The 20,110-nt window shown below is 41.5% G+C and overlaps 1 protein-coding gene across 2 annotated transcripts in view; it reads right to left on the bottom strand.

Moving 5' to 3' along the window:
- Positions 1 to 3,601: 3,601 nt before the first annotated feature.
- The window catches only part of LOC149450041 (indoleamine 2,3-dioxygenase 2-like), an 85,611-nt gene continuing 69,102 nt past the window's right edge, over positions 3,602 to 20,110 (bottom strand). Inside the window, exons 9-11 of one of the 2 annotated variants that reach the window (XR_016315323.1) lie at positions 9,732 to 9,880; positions 4,704 to 4,901; positions 3,602 to 3,782 (exon numbers count right to left, since the gene is read on the bottom strand). Coding sequence is in view for 1 of the 2 variants with exons in the window: in XM_089692474.1 (XP_089548600.1) it covers positions 6,651 to 7,009; positions 9,732 to 9,880 (508 nt within the window). In the remaining variant the exon portion in view is untranslated. Of the gene's footprint in view, positions 3,783 to 4,703; positions 4,902 to 4,985; positions 7,010 to 9,731; positions 9,881 to 20,110 lie in introns of those variants that run through there. The other variant, XM_089692474.1, reaches the window with a different exon arrangement.

The raw sequence follows: 20,110 nt of genomic DNA, 5'->3' as shown, positions 1-20,110 counted from the left end.
ACTAGCAACACCCTGACCCGCACCAGGGAAACAATCTGGGTACACACATACAGTTTGTTTTGGTTCAAGGAGTGGCTTGAATGAAAAAGGTATTAACAGATCCCTGCATCAACATCGCTTGTGTATTCTGAATTTGTATTCTGACAGAGGGACTCGCCCCTTCTCAGAATACACTGACTAGCGCTTGCAGCATATGGCTGGCTGCGCAGCCATTGGGAGGTAGGCTGTATTCCCAGCACAACCAGAAAATTGACCACACTGGGAAGGATGTGCTCCTATGCCTAGTGTTGTCAGTTTGAAATACGAACGCAAGGGGACTGGCAGTATCATCAAGCATTTCACACAAAGGAAGAAATACAAAGAGAACAGGATACTTTTTAACACAAGTACATGGTGCAGCAGACACATATCAGGAACATGAAAAGTTGGAGTAACATATTCTTTAAGTGCCAGATACCAAGGTTAAGCAGCTCCAGAAAATTAGAATCTAGAGTTCCTTTAACCCTAATTTTCCACATTTCCTAATATACCTGTCTACCCCCTCCTTTAACAGAATTGCATCTATTTTTGTTTGTTTTTGGTAAATCCTATTTTTGAGATTCCTGTCCCTATACCTCTGTATTTTTCACATGGAAAGAATGATGTAGCCTGTACTGTGCTCACAAACTCCTGGGATATGAACGTCATAAATTCCAGGAGTCTTCAGGCACTCTTTATCCTTTAAGTAAATATGTGCTTCCAGTACAGTACATGTGCACCCAGCGCTCTAGTTGTCATAGTATCAATAACATATAAGGCCCCTTTTAGACGGGACGGATCTGTCAGCATGAAACACCTGCTCAGCGGGGGATCTCTCCGCTGCTTCCCGCTGAGCGGGTAGATGACAGGTTTCTGTCTGCTCTGCAGCTGCAGAGTGGACACAGACACTGCCTGCTGATTTCAATGGGACAGTCAGATGGAAACAGACCGTTTGTCCGTTTCTACCCAATTGTCATCCAATCCGAACCACTGAAAGGATAGGGAACAGATCCCCATCTGTCTATTTTTGGAGTACAGGATCGGATGCCAGCGGGTGTCAGCGGACTATTGTCTGCTGACACCCAAAGGTCCATAGAAGTCTATGGATGGACCAATCGGGTCCACCTGAAAAACGGACAGGAGGACCCCATCAGTCCACTTGTGTGAAAGGGGCTTTAACAATATGATTTCCATGCTAGAGTACTGGGTGTGCATGCGCAGGATTTGCGGTTCATGCAGTAGCTGTGTTGTATACATATTGGCAATATTATGGGTAATGTGCAAACAAAATAATTCCCCTGCTAAAGCACTGGATGTGCGGTAAGTCATTGTGAGGTTCAGCACAGCAAGCCAGGAAGTTAACAGGGGGATAATCCTTTGCCTTTATTAAAAGCATTGTTTAGGTAAGAAACTAGCCACTCCTAGCATTTCTAGCTGTGACCATCTTGAGCAAGGACAGATAATTAACCACTTACCCTCCAGAGGATTTACCCCCCTTCCCGACCAGGCCATTTTTTGCGATATGGCGCTGCGTTACTTTAACTGACATTACGCATTCATGTAATGCTGCACCCAAATTAAATTTATGTCCTTTTTTCCCACAAATGGAGCTTTCTTTCAGTGATATTTGATAACCTGTGTGTTTTTTATTTTTTGCGTTATAAACAAAGAAAGACCGACAATTTTGTACAAAAATATTTTTGACATTTTGCTATAAAAGATATCCATTAAATAAATTTAAAAACAATCTAATTTTATCATAAATTTAGGCTAAAATGTATTCTGCTATGTCTTTGCTAAAAAAAAAATCCCAATACATGTAAAGTTTACGTGAAAGTTATAGTGGCAGTACAAATGGCAGTATATATACTTGAATTTTTTTTTTTAATTTTTATACTAGTAATGGCGGCGATCAGCAAATTATAGGGGGACTGCGGTGGGCATTCTGACACTGGGGGGAACTGACTAACTGACACTAATACAGTGATCAGTGCTAATAAAAAGCACTAACACTGTACTAATGACACTGGGCAGGAAGCGGTAACATCTGGGGCAATCAAAGGGTTAACTATGTGCTGTTTTACAGTGTTGTCTGTGTGTGCTTTACTGTGCTTTACTGTGTAAGCATGCTGCTTTGTATTGCTCTGCTATGCAGAGCAATACAAAGCAGTGTCCTGGTGTTGACAAGGGAGAGATTTATACTGTTTACATACAGACCTCTCCTCTTTCAGTGTTCCTCAGCGATCACCGGGTGCCAATGGGGAATCTCCAGCTGGGACCCGGTGATCGCCAGCTGTACAAACGATAAAGCACTATTTCTGAGTATTCTGTTTTCTACGGATCGCAAGGGAAAGGAGGAGGACAAGATTCAAAGTCTGCTGTGGGAAGGAGTGCCAACAGGGGAATCTGCATCTTATTCTGTCCCATTTAGAGGACACAAGCGTGGCGTGAACAAAACATTGTATAATGTGAGGTCAAAAGCTCCAGGTGAGAGCACAACTTGGATGTTGGTGGAGGAACACTGTTTCATGTCTTATGAAGATAAAGTGGTGAAAGATTAAAGTTACGTCAAGATATAAGGGACTTTATATATTCACAATTGTGCACAAGATTTTTTTGCAAATATGTATATATTTATGATTTTTTTTGGTAATTGGAAGGCTCTGCACTAATTTGTTTAGTTTTGAGACACATTGATGAGTATGTGCAGGGTGTAAGCGACTTTTATTGGAGTGATTATTGATTTTTTTTTTTTTTTGTGTGTTTTGGTTGCTTGCAGGATTTTTTCTATATATTTTGATCGACAGCTGTAGCTGTCAATGGCAGCACGGGTAGGGCAGCACGCACATGCCCCCTACCCAGAAATACAAAACCCATGCATATATACCTGATTTTGCACAGCTCTGCCACCCTTTAACAGTACTTCTGCTATAGGGTGGTCAGGAAGCGGTAATGTAGTATTTACTTCCTGGAATCCATCTGTCCTTAGCTCAGGCATGCAGGCAGGAGGGCATGCTTAGCTGATAAAACCTCTCCTTCAGATGAAAGAAATAAATTTACATGAAGACTCCTGAGATGTATAAAATCATTTTGGCCTAGTTCAGAAACCAGGAAGCAATTGAAGAAATATATTAAAAATAAAAAGTTTAAAACAGGTATAATATATTTTCCTATCTATTTACTAATGATAGCAGCAAAAGGATTAAAAAAGTTAATGTTGATTGAGAGAGTTTAGTTCTGCTTTAAGACAAAGTGCACTTATTTTTTTCCCCTTTGCTCTGACATAAACCAACCCACCATCCCACTTCATAAATGCATTTTCACCTAGATTCAATGGCCGCGGCATCGGGTGATTAGCATCCTGGCCATGCCTGCACATTACATTCAGATCTCCTTATTTGTATGCTTGGGATTTTGGGTTGGTGAAACAAAAAGTACTGAAGCCATGAAATCAGAATGACAGCCAAACAAGCAGTATTTTCAGAAGTGGAGGAAAGCAATGACAGCCTCCATACTTTCTCAGAAAATATTCCCTTTAAGACACTAATAAATAAAACATTCCATTACTATGTAATGGAAAATGAAGGATACACACTTTTTATTTTATAAGATTCAGGCAAGTAAGTATATGGAAAATTTCAGTTCTTGATTAATTCCCACGAAGTCTGGGTGGCGATAGCTCGCTGCTTTTAGAACAACACCTCTTGGAGTTTATGTAATCCCATGGTATTATTTAAATGACTTGGTTAACACGTTGGCTGTCTCTACATTAATAAATATACTCAATGAGCATTTTTAAGTTAATTCCATAAATGTATGCAAATATTCCTGTGTTTTGAAAAGTCCCGCATGCTGCTACATTTGTGTGCTTTCAAATCCTCACCAAAAATGCACCTCCCCATTGAATGAATGGAAAACGCATAAAAAACGCACCACAGCTGCATTTCTGGTGCATATTTTGAGTCACATGTCCATGTTTCACAGGTGCCAACCAGAAAACGCATCAGAAATACATAAAAAATACATATGCATTTTTAACACATTTTTTAAACAGAGCAGTGTAAAAGCACCCTGATTGGAATCATGTAGGCTTCTTATTCCTCTGTGAGAGCTCCCTGAGGCCTTGCCTTAGTACCAGACTCTCCATTCATCAAGAGAATTGGTCTCCAAACTGCTCCTCCTTTTCTTGCCTTTATATGGCCCTTGGGGCACTGTTCCTCCCACCAATGATGGGGCAACATTCCACCTACTAACATCATTAATAGGGCACTGTTCTTCCCATTGTTACCAACAATGGGGCATTATTCCTTCCATTAAAACCAATGATGGGGCACTGATGCCAGGGCATTTTCTACTCCTACTAGCCACATTTTGGCCCTCCTAAAACCTAAAGGGCAGTAAACTGGTGCTTGGCTTAAAAAGATTGGAGACCCTTGATATAGAGTTTGAGTGTTCTGCATATCTGGATGTATTCCCATTTTCTTATTGTAATCTTAGTATTATAAAAAAAAAAAAATTTTTAATTTCTCTTATTTTTCTCCAAGTTTTTTTTGTCACTCAGGATTGTAGGGTATGGCTCTTTTGCCTACACTGAAGTCTAGGTGGAGGATGTGTGGTCCTTAGGTTTCTTTCTCCTCTGCCTTGGGGGGAAAGCCCTCTTTTGTGGTTGGTTGGCTTCTACTTACCATGAGGAGAGAGAAACACCAGGCCTTTTTGGTTAGGTGGATCTGAGTGTGCCTTGCCCCTGTCAGGAGTCTCACACCCTGGGGGTTGGGGAAGGGTCCTCCCTCTTCAGGTGGGGGCCACATGGAGCACCCTATGTGCACTTTTTTGTGTGTTGACATGCACATTTTTGGAATACTTTGGAGTTTTGTTTTTGAGCGCTGTGGATAAATAAAATAAAGTATTATAAAATGTAAAATTAGATGAGACTGGTATAAAACAGTCTATAAAACAGTCTAAGTATGTTGCTGCTTATTGACTTATTTTATTTATTGTATTTATATAGCACCGGAAATCTACACAGCTCTTTACATACAGTATATATTGTTCATTTGCATCAGTCCCTGCCCTCAAGGCGTTTACAATCTACGTTCACTACCTTACATGCATACATAACCATACTAGTGAAAATTTACAGTAGACAGAGCCAATTAACCTATGAGCATATCTCTGAGATGTGGGTAGAAATCTGAGTTCCCAGTTTCTTTTTAATTTGACTAATACTTGTACATTATTACTTGATTTCTCCAAAACATTGCCAGATGTGTAATTCTATATTCCATTCCGCTCCGTGTGTTTAAAAACCAGGAATTGCCTTGAGCTACTGGAAGAGGTAGCACCACTGGGAGATGCCATTCATGCTTTTTCATAATAACACAAACACCATTGCATTTCATGATCGCTTCCACATGTTACTATATGCTAGATTGCTATGATGCACGATAATGCAGAGAAAATTGTAGCCATTTCCGCACAAACACCCCCGTGTGCGGGAATGGAACATTGCTCGTCTCCGAATGGCATTCTATTTATAGCAAAAACACCTAATATAGCACAAAACTTCGGAAATGATTATGGAAAAAGATATATATAGTCTGTACATAGCGTTAGTTTGAAACGGTAATTAAAAAGTACTACAGCTGCAGCTTATTGGAAATATTCAACAAAGTGAGAAAATTGTATTTAACATAGAAATGTGAACTAAGAATATTAGATTTGGGTAAAGGTACTGGGGCAATTAGGCTGAAGTTCCAACTGCAACTGATGTCTGTGTTGATATCCAAAAGCCCTAAGACTCCTGTTGGGCACCATCTTAGCTGTGATATCAGCAGCCCCAGGAGACTCAGAGCTGTCATTCAACTGACCTTCCCCAGCAACCTTTCTCTTTATCCTAAAGGAATCATTGAAATAATATTCAGGTCTCAGGGTACCCCGATAAACTCAATTCACTCAGGTTCAGTGGGAAGAAATGTCCCTCACATTGGTGGTCAAAGGGAAGAATTCCCTATTACAGATAGCTAAAAAGATCATTGGTGTCCTGGCTCAGGACTCAAAACTATGCAGGCATCAAATGGAAAGTTAAGCTACAGCTTGAGATACCCCTAACAATCATTGGAGGAACTCTAGTCAAGAATGACTGTCCTATAGTATTCTTCTTTGCTCCTCTATTAACAGCTACATTAAAAGTTATGTGGGGCGGCGAAGGAAAGGGTAGAGAACCTTGTCCAGCATAGACATTCCCAGAAGACGAGAGGGCTATGATCTTCAAGGAGGGATGGGACTGTGTTAGAGAATTGATCAGTCAATATTTCTAGTGGAAGAACATCCTCAATCACACCAGGACCAGAAGCAATAGTAAACTTAAAAAAGGCAACCATGTGTTGTTGATTGCCAACAGTAAGCAAATGAAAATTCAAAGCATAAAATAATTTTAGGGCTGGGAAAAAATGAAACCAATTTAGTTCACCCCATTTTTATAAATTCTAACACTGGTGGTCCTGAGGAGGGCAAAACAAAGCTTCACACAGAAAGCTGCTAGCACTTAGCCCTTTCGTAGAGTTTTTTTATTCCTAAATGTATAAAAAAAATAACATATTAAAATGTTATTAACCAATGTATCGGTATGTCAGTCAGTCATCTGCAGGTGTACTGTGTCTCAGTGTTCCCTCTTTGCAGGTATCACGGACACTTTTCAGAAAGGTTATAGCATGGGATCCACCAGTGCCCTTTTCCTGTTGTTCCTGATTTACTTCTTGGTTTTTCTTTATCCTGGCCCGGATGCCAGCTGTGGTCACATATTTGGAGACAATGCGGATATGGACGGAACGGATCTCAGTAAGCGCAGAGATGCATTGATTGAAAATGGAGAGGAGATCTGGGTCCTCACTCCTAAGTACATAGTCAGGGAGCTTAGGAGCCTCTTGAACCCAATTAATGAAGTTCCTATGAGCAGGCGGCATGTAATGGCGCATCTTCAGGAGAAAATCCGCTGTAGGGAGGACAACAATTTAAGGCAGAACTTTACCAGTAAGCACAACACCCTGGAATATAGTCATAACCTAACAGAGATATCTAAAAGTTAATTGTAGCCATATTAGAACACTTTCAAACCAAACAACTGAGCACTGTCTTTGATATTTTTTTTTGCCTTTGCCTTTACATTTTCAGGACAAGCTTTTGTTGTGGTTCCCTTCTCAGCTCAAGAAGTATTTTTTATAGAGGCAAGATAAGCTGCAATCCTGAAAGGGAAAACACAAAGTCAAATTTTTTTTTATCCTTAAAGTGGTTGTAAACTCTTATATACACTGAAGTGACTGACCTCAGGTGATTCACGGTGATTAAACAAATCCCCTTACATAACTTGCACCTCTTTCTCTACAGCTCTCTCTTTTCTACATCCACTTAAAGTCCAGAATTTAAATAGCTTTTCTGAGCTTCCAGAGGCAGGGAGCAGTGTTCTGATGTCACACACTGCACAGTTCATAGAGGAGAGCTGAGTGTAATCTGAAACCTGAGTGGAAGGAAAGGACACCCCCTCCCCTGCAGTCTCATAGGGAAAAATGCACATCTGAGGCAGTCAACCAGGTTGTGTACTGGAGCTCCTTTTCCTGTTCCCGTAGAAGTCAACATCAGCCTGTGAGAAACTATAGCAGAGGAGCAAGACTACAGACAGGAATCCCACTCAGTGCTTTGGATTAAGGCAAGTACACACTATAGAAGGCTATGCCTTGTTAATTTTTTTATGTCAGATGTTTACAACCATTTTAAAGAATAAATGCACTTTTGCTATACAACTAAAAATTAACTGTAATATTGCCAGCAGTCCTAAACATTATTTATCTGCAGTACATGTTTTTCATGAAATGTCTTGAAGAAAAGGTGTAAAAAGAAAAGGGGGGGGAGATGTAGCAAGAAGTGCTTTCCATGATGTAAGAAAGCATCCTAGAAGGACATGTTGCCTGCTCAGCCCTACAAGTTGAATGACAGCCAGCCCAAGGATACCTTTTTCATTTTATGCCATATGCAGAGAACGCTATGGGGTTGATTTACTAAAACTGAAGAGTGCAAAATCTGGTGCAGCTGTGCATGGTAGCCAATCAGCTTCTAACTTCAGATTCTTAAATCAGCTTTGACAAACAAACCGGAAATCCAGTTGGTTTTTATGCAGAGCTGCATTAGATTTTGCACTCTAGAGTATTAGTAAATCAACCCCTATGTCTGCAGAAAGTTATACCATGAAGTTAAGTGAAATGACAAAAAATACTAATGATTCTATTACATCTCTCCTAGGACAGCAAGAGAGAGTAAAATCAGATTCTTTTACAAGCTTGCTTGATTTGCCCAGATATAATAATTGAGCGACAGTGTGTATACATGTATTGTTACCATAATGAGAATAATTTTATTCTATATGATTTTGGTGTTGAATCCCTAAGGAAAGGTGTATATAAAAGTACCATTTGTAAAGTGCAAAAAAAAAAAATTTTAAAAACTATATTGCCAAAAGTATTGGGATGCCTGCCTATACACGCACATGAACTTTAGTGGCATCCCAGGGTTAATCTGTAGGGTTCAATATTTAGTTGGTTCACCCTTTGCAGCTATAACAGCTTCAACTCTTCTGGGAAGGCTGTCCACAAGGTTTAGGAGTGTGTCTATGGGAATGTTTGACCATTCTTCCAGAAGCACATTTGTGAGGTCAGGCACTGATGTCGGATGAGAAGGCCTGGCTAACAGTCTCTGCTCTAATTCATCCCAAAGGTGTTCTATCGGGTTGAGGTCAGGACTTTGTGCAAGCCAGTCAAGTTCTTCCTCCCCAAACTTGGTCATCCATGTCTTTATGGATCTTGCTTTGTGCACTGGTGCGCTGTCATGTTGGAACAGGAAGGGGCCATTCCCAAACTGTTCCCACAAAGTTGGGAGCATGAAATTGTCCAAAATGTCTTGGTATGCTGACGCCTTAAGAGTTCCCTTCACTGGAACTAAGGGGCCAAGCCCAACCCCTGAAAAACAACTCCACACCATAATCTCCCCTCCACCAAACTTTACACATGGCACAATGCAGTCAGGCAAGAACCATTCTCCTGGCAACCGCCAAATCCAGACATGTCCATCAGATTGCCAGACAGAGAAGCATGATTTGTCCCTCCAGAAAACACATCTCCCCTCTCTAGAGTCCAGTGGTGGTGTGCCTTACACCACTGCATCCAACACTTTGCATTGCACTTGGTGATGTAAGGCTTGGATGCAGCTGCTCAGCCATGGAAACCCATTCCATGATGCTCTCTACATACTGTTTTTGCGCTAATCTGAAGGCCACACAAAGTTTGGAGGTCTTTAGCTATTGACTCTGTAGACAGTTGGTGACTTTTGTACACTGAGCGCTTCAACAGGTGCTGACCCCGCTCTGTCATTTTATGTGGCCTACCACTTGGTGGCTGAGTTGCTGTTGTTCCCAGTTGCTTCCACTTTGTTATAATACCACTAACAGTTGACCGTGGAATATTCAATAGCAAGAAATTTCATGGATGGACTTATTGCACAGGTGGCAACCTATCACGGTACCACGTTTAAATTCACTGAGCCATGGAAGTGATTGGAACACCTGAATCTAATGATTTGGGGGGGGGGTGTCCCAATACTTTTGGCAATATAGTGTATTTCCTAATGCAATCAGAGCACCATTGAGACCAATGGCAAGTCATACTTACAGCTGTTAGGCCTATGCTGAATTCCCAGTAGTTCATCAAAAACATGATAGATTGTACACTGTGCTGCACTTCCCCCTGAGAAGTGAAGAGGCTCCTCGGACACACCCTCATAGATCAGACCTTCTGGCATGCTGGGATTATCCTTCCAGCTTCAAAAAAAAAAAAAAAAAGGATATACATAAAAAAAATGTTAATTTCTACGTGGAAGCTTATCTGGAAATATGTATACTTCTTAGCTCATAAATCTTAGTACTTAAGTTATGCATCTTAATGCATTAATGATTGTAAAGGCTATGCTTGTTTCCCCCCTCCCCCCCCAAAAAAAGACGTTGCTACTTACCTGCTCTGAGAAATAGCATGGCACAGAGCAATTCTGAACCTCCTCTTTCGGGGTCCCCCACCAGTGCTCTAGGCTCCTCCTCTTCTATGTACACCACCACAGCAAGCCTCTTTCTGTGGGGGCACACGTGCACAATTGCTTCCAAGCTGGGCTGTGTGTGTCCATAGACACACACAGTGTGGCTGGGCACCCTCCTCTGCTCCCTCCGCAGAGAATTTGACTGACAGCAGCAGGAGTCAATGGTTCCCACTGCTGTCTCTGTGTACTGTGAGAGAGAGACCAGCGCTGCTGTATACGGGCACAGTGCTGGACCAAGGACTCAAGTAAGTATACTGGGGGTGGGGCAATACTACTGCTGGGATACTTTTTTTATCTTAATGCAGGATATACATGAAATTAAAAAAAAGTTCTGCTTTTAGTACCACAATAAGTTCACATTTGTTATACCTTCAGAGATTGATTGCTTATGTGTTGCCTTCAGTACCTATTGTGGTAATCAGCAATGTACCCCTTCATAAAGGCTTCTTGCATGCGGAACATTTCCCCATCTCTCCTAGATGCCTTTCCTTCTAGCAGTGGCATTTTGGCAGAAAAAAACGCTTGATGTTTGTAAACACATGTAAATGCAATTATTATTCTGGCCAATTAAATGAATTAACACTCAAGCACTAAACACGCCTGGCGTTAAAAACGCGTTTAGATGTGTTTACAATCCTCAAGCATCTTTTTTTTTTACAAAAATTGATTTTTCTGCCCCTGGACACACCGGCAGTGTTTTTTTCCCTGCCTCTAAACACCTATGTGTGCATGGACACATATTCTAACATGGAGTGGCGTTTAGAGGCAGAAAGAAAAAATATATATATATATATCAGGGGTGAATACAGATGGGAAAACACCAAGACATGTTTATTAACCACTTCAGCTCTCATACATGAATATCCCTTTTGGACCAGGACAGTTTTTACATTTTCACCATGGGCCTGTTTATTCAGGCTCATTACAGATTATTCAGGCCCATTATTTAACCAACTGCCAACCTCTCACTGTAAATATACTGCGATCATATGTAAGTATACAGTATATACGCGATCTGCCTTCTTCCAGGTTTGAGGCGAGCGCATACACGCCCCCTGTTGACGTGTGCTGTGATTGGACACAGCACAAGTTTGGCAGCTAATTTCAGCCAATGATTTTGGCTGAAGTCAGCTGATTGACTGTGTCCAATCACACACAGAGTTCTGTTTGCAAAAAACTCTGTGTACTGTGAACAGCAATCTGGCTGTTTCTTCTCCCTGCAAAGCAGGGATAAAAAACAGCCAGATAGTAAAGTAAAAGCAACACATATTACACACATTACACATTTTAAGGCACACAATTAATCCCGGTTTGCCCCTAGATGTTAACCCCTTCCCATTCAGTGTCATTAGTACAGTGACAGTGTACAGTATTAACAATGATCACTGTATTAGTGTCACTATTGATGTCAGCCAGGGTACCTCCCAGCCAATATCATCTAGTGCCAGATTGCCCACCACACTAGCACTGTCCCACTAGAAGTCGCTATTCACTGTCATTACCAATATAGCGTCATAGCTGCATAAATGCAAGTGCATATACATATATATATATATATATATATATATATATATATATACAAATACACACACACTCTGTAGACTGCAGACTTTTACACACTATATCTTTCACACAAACCAATTAATGAAGATATTTTTTTTTACCAAAGACATGTAGCAGAATATATTTTGGCCACAATTTATTAAGAGATTTTATTTTTTTTATTGCGTATGTTTCAATACAGAAAGTAGAAAATAGATTGGGGGGCGTTAGTAAAACTGGTTGGCTCAGAATCTGGTGCAGCTGTGCATGGTATCCAATCAGCTCCAACCTCAGCTTGTTCATTTAGGTTTTGGCAATAAAACACGGAAGCTGCTTGGTGTCTATGCAGAAGTACACCTGATTTTGCAGTGTCCAGCTTTAGTAAATAAACCACATTGTTTGTTTCCAAACTTTTTGTTTATATAATAAAAAAACATTTTAAAAACCTAGTGATGATCAAATACCACCAAAAGAAAGCTCAATTTGTGTAAATAAAAAGATATAAATTTCATTTGTGCACAGCCTGGGTCAGCAACCTGTGGACCGTGATCTACCAATTGACTTCGGCCAGATGACTGGTAGATGACCTGGGCTTGCCGCCTTGCCGTCACATGCCATGGATGAAGGTGCAGGAGAAGCAAGAGAACTATTTCCAGACATGTAGTGACAGCTGTGTGAGCAGAGTCGCAGCGGCAGCTGGTCCGCGGAGGCATCAACCGGACACATAAGCCGATTCCTCTTCTAAAGCTCCAGCAGCAATGTCAGGCGGAGTGATACCAACAGCATTCCGCCTCTTAATCCTGGCAGCCATAGGATCAACAGCATGAAGCGGCACTCCATGCAATGTCAGTGTCAGTGGGATTAAGGATATTGGACACAATAGTAATCTTATGGGCACAATATCAGTTATATGGGCACAATAGCATCTTCATATAGATGTTGTTGTGCCCATATACTGCAGCTGTTGTTGTGCCCACATAGCTGCTGTTGTGCCCATATAGATGTACAAAAGCAACCATATGGGCACATTTTGCAGCTATATGGGCACAACAGCATCTATATGGGCACAATAGCATCTTTATGCTGTTGTGCCCATATAGATGCTGATGTGTCCATATTGTTGCTGTTGTGCATCTATATGGGCACAATAGCATAAACATGCCTTTTGTGCCCATATAGATGCTATTGTGCCCATACAGATGCACAACAGCAACTATATGGACACAACAGCAGCTATATGGGCACAACAGCAGCTATATGGACAAAATAGCACCTATAACAGGGCTATAAACTATTAGACTGGTTTTCACACTGACGCGCTGTGGACAAGGGCGGACTGACCATTTGGAAACTCGGGCGCTGCCCGAGGTCAGTAGGGGGCCCCATGAGATGCCCCTGGTACCTTTTTCATAGGCTTTTGTAAGTTTGGGCAAGGGCACAGGGGCCCCATGATCCCCTATTGCCCGGGGGCCCCATGAGTTGCCAGTCTGCCCCTGGCTGTGGATGCAGCGCAGTGTAACCACAGCTTTCAGCTTTCCTGTGGGTTAGAAATAGAATTCTATTATACCCTGAGTCTTTGGTGCGCTTTCTGAAAGCACACCATAACTCCTGAATGCCTTGCTAGGTTATCTTTCCAACAAGACCCTGTGCTTGGTGATCTTCGATTTCAGCCATGTTGTTCAGGTAGATCTCTCCCTCTCAAAGGTTGTCTACCCCTGGTGTACAGTGTTGCATGATTGCACAATTGCCAGGTAAAGTAGCACAGTTTACATTATAACGCAAAATACTATTCTGGTAAAAAACTATTTACAAATAAAATAAAGGCATTCTTTTCAATTTTGCCATTTTGTTTTAAAAAAAAAAAAGAAAAAACAAAATGAATAAAAAAAAATAATGGTTAATAAAAATAAAAAATAAAAAAATCAGCTGCTGCTGTAATAGATGTGAGATTCACAGACAAGTGTTTCCCAGGGGTGGTTAGCAGTGGTGGAGTAGGAGAGGGCATGCGATGTCTAGAACTATCTATTCAAGACAAAAAACATAAGCACCTGATATATACGGCAGTGTAACCTAGGTCTAACCTGGCAAACCATGCATGTGTGCTGATCTGTACTAGTCTATACACTGATCTAAAAAAGAATTTAGACTACGGTATCCTAATGCAAATAAATATAAGCAGATGTCAATTTGTTCCTCTTGCCCTATTAGACAGTGGCCTCCTGCACAAACATAGCACACAGAGTTCCAAGGTTTAAGGGATACATGTTTGTAGGGCCGCAGGGGAATATTTAGGATGTTTCCAAAATAAATTGAATTTTCATGGGGGGGCTTGAGAAAGGGAGGAGGCAGTTAAAAATATCATGGAAAACAAAGTCTTAAAGTGAAAGAACAAAAGGGATGAATAACTGAAAAGCTGGTTGGGAAGAGTGTCCTTTGGTTAGGTGCAGAGTGGACACTGTCCAAAATGAAGGATAAGTGCTGCACCTCGAAGAACACTATTATATGTAGTTAGATAGCAAACCCAACACAATGCTAGAGTTTATTATATCTGGACAGGTGTCTTCCATCTATAGCACTACCCCTTTAGGAGTTGCTGAAGATCTGGGTCCCCCTATAGTCCTGCACAGCCAGGCAACATGCATTTTTCACAGACTTGCATTCTGGAGACAGTAAACAGTCCTTGAGCTTGGTTTTATTAGGGGTATTGAACTTAGATAGGGTTGAGGGGTGTATAAGATGCCCAAGGGAATTGTAACTGAGGACAACTCCTTAGCTCTCTATACAGCAAAAATGGTTTCTTCCTGTAGAGCTCTCCAGCCACTCTTGATGTACCACCCCAGATGAATCCTCTCCTCATCCAGCTGTACTAGGTGAATCCTTGGGCAAGGCAATCCAGAATCTGTCTCTTTAGATCTCACAGTCCCAGATGGGGGCTAGTCAGTTTTCCCACTTGAATGCCTTTTCCCCTTATCCAGCCCAGTAAGAGTACTCACTCTTCCTCTTCTGTGATTTTGTTGGGTTGGTGGCTGCCTTCAGGCCTTCTGCTGGGTTGGCTCCTTCCCTGCTGCACAGATGGTCCTCTCTCAGGGGACTGCTGAGGTTGAGAGATCCTCCATTCAGCTTTAGCCTAGAGGTAGACCCTTTTCCACTGGTCCTCCTCTGAGGCTCCAGCATCCCAGCCTCTCACTTTATCTTCCACCCTAACTCTCCTGTTGCTGTCCTGATCCCATGCCAAGCCTCCTACTTGGGGATTGGTCAGGATCCCTTAACCACTTCCCACCCGGCCAATGTACAGAAATGGCCAGGTGGAAGTTTCCCCATTCCGAGAAGACATTCCTGTATGTCCCTCAGAATGTGTGCCAGCGCGTGGCCCAGAGGCCACGCAGCAGCACAATTCTGTGATGGCTGTGTCCCTTGGAGCACATCACAGATCAGAATATGGGCTCTCTGATTGGCCTCCCGATCACATGATGGCTGTGTCCAATCACAGCAATCACTGAATGTAAACAGAGACACTTTAGCCTGTGACAGCTGATATGTGTAGCTGATTATTTTATTGTTCAGCTAGACAGATCTGCAGCCATCCCACACCACTGCACCAAGCACCATTTGTCCCTGTCCACAGTGGTCAACATCTGTCAGTGTCCCATAAACATCTGTCAACATCTGTCAGTGTACAAAAACATCTGTCACAGTGTACCAGTGCTTGTAGACTCTATAACTTTCACACAGACCAAACAATATACACTGATTTGGGTTATTTGTATCAAAGCAATATAGAAGTATAAATTATGGTCAAAATTTAGGAAGAAAAACTACTTAATTGCAAAATTTTATAACAGAAACCAAAAAAAATGTGGGTTTTTTTCAAACTTTTCGGTATTTTTCCATGTATAGCACAAAAAATAAAAACCCCAGTGGTGATTAAATACCACAAAAATAAAGCTCAATTTGTGTGAAAAAAAGGATAAAAATGTCATATGGGTACAGCGTTGCATGACCGAGTAATTTTAATTCAGTGTGAGACCGCTGAAAGCTAAAAATTGGCCTGGGCAGGAAGGGGGTGAAAGTGCCAGGTATTTAGGTGGTTAAAAAATCTGATTGTACAAAATTTCCTTAGATTTTCCAGATCTATGGAACCCACCTCTCTACCCAATCACTCTGTATCCAGTCAGGCAGGCCCTTGCACTACATAGTTGATGGTAGATCTAGAGGAGATTGTACAATCAGATTGTATAGCGCATGTGAACTCTACAGAACCCAGAACACGATTCTCCTGTTTTCAATATGGGCACAATACCCTATCCACATAGGCTGTTATCTGTTCAGTCAGCACACTATGCCACATAAGTGATCTATGCAAGATGAAAGTTAAGGTAGAAAAACAAAAAATCGATGTCTGTGTATTTAGTGAGAACAGTGATCCATGTACACTGATTGATTACTTTTCATTTAAGGGCCCTCGAACCCCTCGTGTATCACATTGTATTAGTATTGTTCTGTCACATGTTCTGTCCCCCTTTGTAATGTACAGCGCTGAGCAAACTATTTGCGCTTTATAAATACTGCATAATAATAATAATAACAATTTAATATTCGTGCACCTGGAAGTGGGTGGGAGGTAGAAGGGTAGATGATGCAGGGTGTGTACTAATGAGGTCAGCTGGTCAACTCCTTCCTGTGTCATGATCTATAGTCTCTGCAGGAAATAAGGCAGAAGTAATGGATAAACGTTTCAGACGGCCATCTGGACACTGACATAAAGGTGGGTAGAAAAAATGGACAGCTTTTGAATTTCTGCAAAAAGAAGTATATTAATGCTATATTGGTACATAAGGGAGCTGGAATTTAGAAAAAAACAAAACAAAAACAAAATGAACAAAAGGTGAACTCATCCATTAAGTATACAGATCAGTGCCTCCTCACCCCTGCCCACTACCTCCTAGAAACTTCTCAAGTCTCTAAAGCAGGGGGAGGTCTCAGGGAACTTATATGCAGTGCCCTCAGCCCTAACCTAAATTGACCCGACAGACTCACACCCAGGCTGACTCATGCCCAGGCTGCTATTCATCCTTCCTAGCTAGCTCCCCCTGGCTAATTAGAGGAGCGCTACACAGCTTTGACAGAAGTACACAAAGATTGGACTAGATGGGAGCCCTGAAAAAGTGGAGTTGGACTTTAAAATGGCCATTCCAGTTCAATCTGCAGATGCTGTAATTATAACTGCTAAAAAGATTTCTGGAGAGTTCTGAGCACAAATGGTGCACATAACACTTATGTCGTCAAATTTTGGGAAGCAAGATCCGAATCTTTATTTCCTACTTATGTGATTGGCCTATTGCTTTCTCCAGATGTCTGTACTGAGCTACAATCCCATCAACTGGGCTGGATTTCTGCATAGCCAGCATATACCATGGCGTAGGGTAGCATGGCTACTATGAGCAGCACACAACCATCCACAGACACTTTAAAGCTGAACGCCAGCCAAATATTTTTTTGAATGAGGAGCTGACATTTTTATGAAAGGAGGAAGAGGAGCACACATAGTTTTTTGCACATGAATTAAACACTTAAAAATTAACGGTGAGAACCTTTGGAGGACTTGAAGACTTTATAGTATGAATATCCTACATGACTGTGAGAAGGGACTTTTTGATTTATGACGGATTTTGATGCTGGGTTCTAGTTTATAATCATAGCTTCCCGGGGGGGGGGGGGGGGGGAGTAATATCCTGGCGATTGGAAATTTCACCTATTTTTATATCATTTGTATCTTGGATTTTGTGTATTCTATAGATATTTGGGGGTGACAGTGAGCATTGGTTTACCCTGGGTGTGGATTTTATTATACAGTGTTCAGTGTATTTACTGCCCGTCTCCCCACACTTAAATTAACTAGTTTGTGCTGCTTACCTGGGTAAGTATGTAAATGAGGACTGACTTTGCTCTGACTTTACTGATTTGCATAACTTTTTCAGGGCAGTGACTTTAACAATAGGGGTCAGTGAAAGATCCAGATAACTACCATCTGCAGGAGGGAATATGCAAGGCAGCACCTAAGTAACTTGGAAAAGGTTTAATTCAAGTAAATGTTATCATGACTCAGATGTGCGCCTGCTGAAAATATAGTTTCCTCATAGAGGTCACTGTACAATAGCAGAAAGATTAAAGTTATTATGGATCCCCAACTGACAGCACTTGAACACCGAGGCAGCTACAAGTCATTTGGCAGGCAAAATGATACTCTCCAGATAATTGTTAATATTAATAATTGTATCTAGGACAACACAGACAATAATTCAACAAGGAGCAAAATGTTAAATGTAAGATGTTCTTCCAGATTTATCTGATGACTAAATGGGAATTGTGCTCTGGGAAAATATGATTATATAACATTGGTTTTGTATTTCTCCAGCATTAACAATACATGGGGACATCATCCAAAATTAATTATTTTTGCTGCCTCTAAAAATAACTGTGGCATGTTCAAATCAGGTAAATTACATTTTTAGGAGATGTACTCAGGGCAGGGACAAGGGGTGGGCAGGAGGGATGGCTGCCCTGGGCCCCGTGGTATCATCTGAGGTGGGGGGGCACCATGAGGAGATTGGGGAAGAGTTTTTGCGTGGGGAGGGGAAATTTGAGGGGCAGCAAGGAGTAAGAATTGTTCTAGAAGGGGAAATTAACCCCTTGATGCTGAGCGCACGCAAATATGCGGCCTCTCGGCATCTGGGCCTTGACACGAAGCAGCCAAATATTTGCATGCAATTAGAAAATACATATCTGCTGAGAGCACGCGCCCTGCGAGCTCCCAGCACATATGTCTGTGACTCACGGAAAGGTCCCAATCTCCCCTTTCTCCCCTAAAGCCCCGCCTCTCGGCTTCTGAAACTCTTAAAGGGTCGGGAGGAGCCGGCGCGAAGTAGTTAAGGCAGGTGTGCTAGGAGTGGTAATTTGGAGGGACTTGTGTTGCGAGAGGGGGGATTGGGGAATAGAATTTGTGCTAGGAGGAGGGATCTGGGGAGTTTGTGCTACAAAAGGTGATATGGTAGAGGGGGAAGGGGATGTGTGCTAGGAGGCGATTATTTTTGGTGGGAGGTTGTGCTAGTAGGGATGATCGGGGCATATTTGTGCAAGAATGGGGGATTGTGGGAGGGAGATTTGTGCTTGGAGGGGAAATTTGAGTGCTCAATTTTTATTTTTTTTTGGGGGGGGGATTTTTGCTGACACACGATGGTCACACACTCTGGGGGGGGGGCAATTTGGCATGTTCGCCTTGGGCTTTCGATGACCTTGTCACAGCACTGAATGTACTGTATATTAAAGTGCAAATAAGTGCACACAGCCTGGAAAGGTCAGTCTACTCCAACCTGATATTTGAGGTTTTGGTAGATACCGAAGCATTAACTGACAGTGTCTTATAGCTATATATATATATATATATATATATATATATATATATATATATATATATATATATACACACGTTACAAAGATTCTCAAATCCTTGCCTATATGCATTCCTGTATTGGCTGTTTTTTTTACTACTCCTTATCATAGTGCAAGTCTATGAGCTGGCTGACTGAAAATAATGCACTTCTAGTAATTAAAAGCCTAATTCTATGTTTAATGAAGTTTAAGTGGTTTGGACCAAGTTTACTTCATTAACACATGCAGCGGCTGTGTACACTGTATGAACTGTATGTAGCCTCATCTACATACAGCTGTGTTCCAGCAGCAGCATGGAAACTTCTTGCCCCACTTCCAGAACATAGTCGAGTGAGGTTGAGAGCTGCTCAGCCATGCGCAGGAAGCTTTGTATTTTCTGATTTACTGCATAAATTAAGATACTACAAAGGATACATAAGTGTAAAAGTGGCAAGACAGTTTTAATTAGGAATACTAGGTCTAACTTTTTTTATCTATAAGGACAAGGGGAAGCCCAAAGAGCTAGCAATCTATATAAAGTACAGTTTCCTAACTGACCATAATCTCTCCCTATGCAGTCTGTCAGCTATTCCTATGCTTTCCCAGCAATGGTTTCCAATTCTTTGTCTCTATGACTACTCTGTGCCCCTCCTTTTATAGTAAAGGGTTGGCTTAACCATAAGCACCCTAATTGTTCCTTCTAAGCCTGCTGGCCATAGATCAAAAGTCATGCAGTGCATTATAGGTTTTTAAAAATTATCCTCTGCAAATTTGCACATAAATCAAACAAATTTCAAACTCATGACATTCACACTAAACCCATGATAGTGGTGGCAAACACAATCCTCATCCTTGGGGATGGTGGGGGGGGGGGGGGTAATGGAGGGAAGAAATTACAGAAAGCTTTGAAGAGTTGAACTAGAAGTTTTAATTTTAAGTAACTGGCAGCACATGGAAGGATTGAATAAGATTGTTGGAGTACAGTGTTCAT

Source organism: Staurois parvus, unplaced genomic scaffold, assembly GCF_062004578.1.
Source record: "Staurois parvus isolate SC_StPar_1 unplaced genomic scaffold, SC_StPar_1.0 ptg000586l, whole genome shotgun sequence".
NCBI classification, from domain to species: Eukaryota; Metazoa; Chordata; class Amphibia; order Anura; family Ranidae; genus Staurois; species Staurois parvus.
Note: the sequence above shows the minus strand (reverse complement) of the source record. Positions and strands in the feature narration are given on the sequence as shown.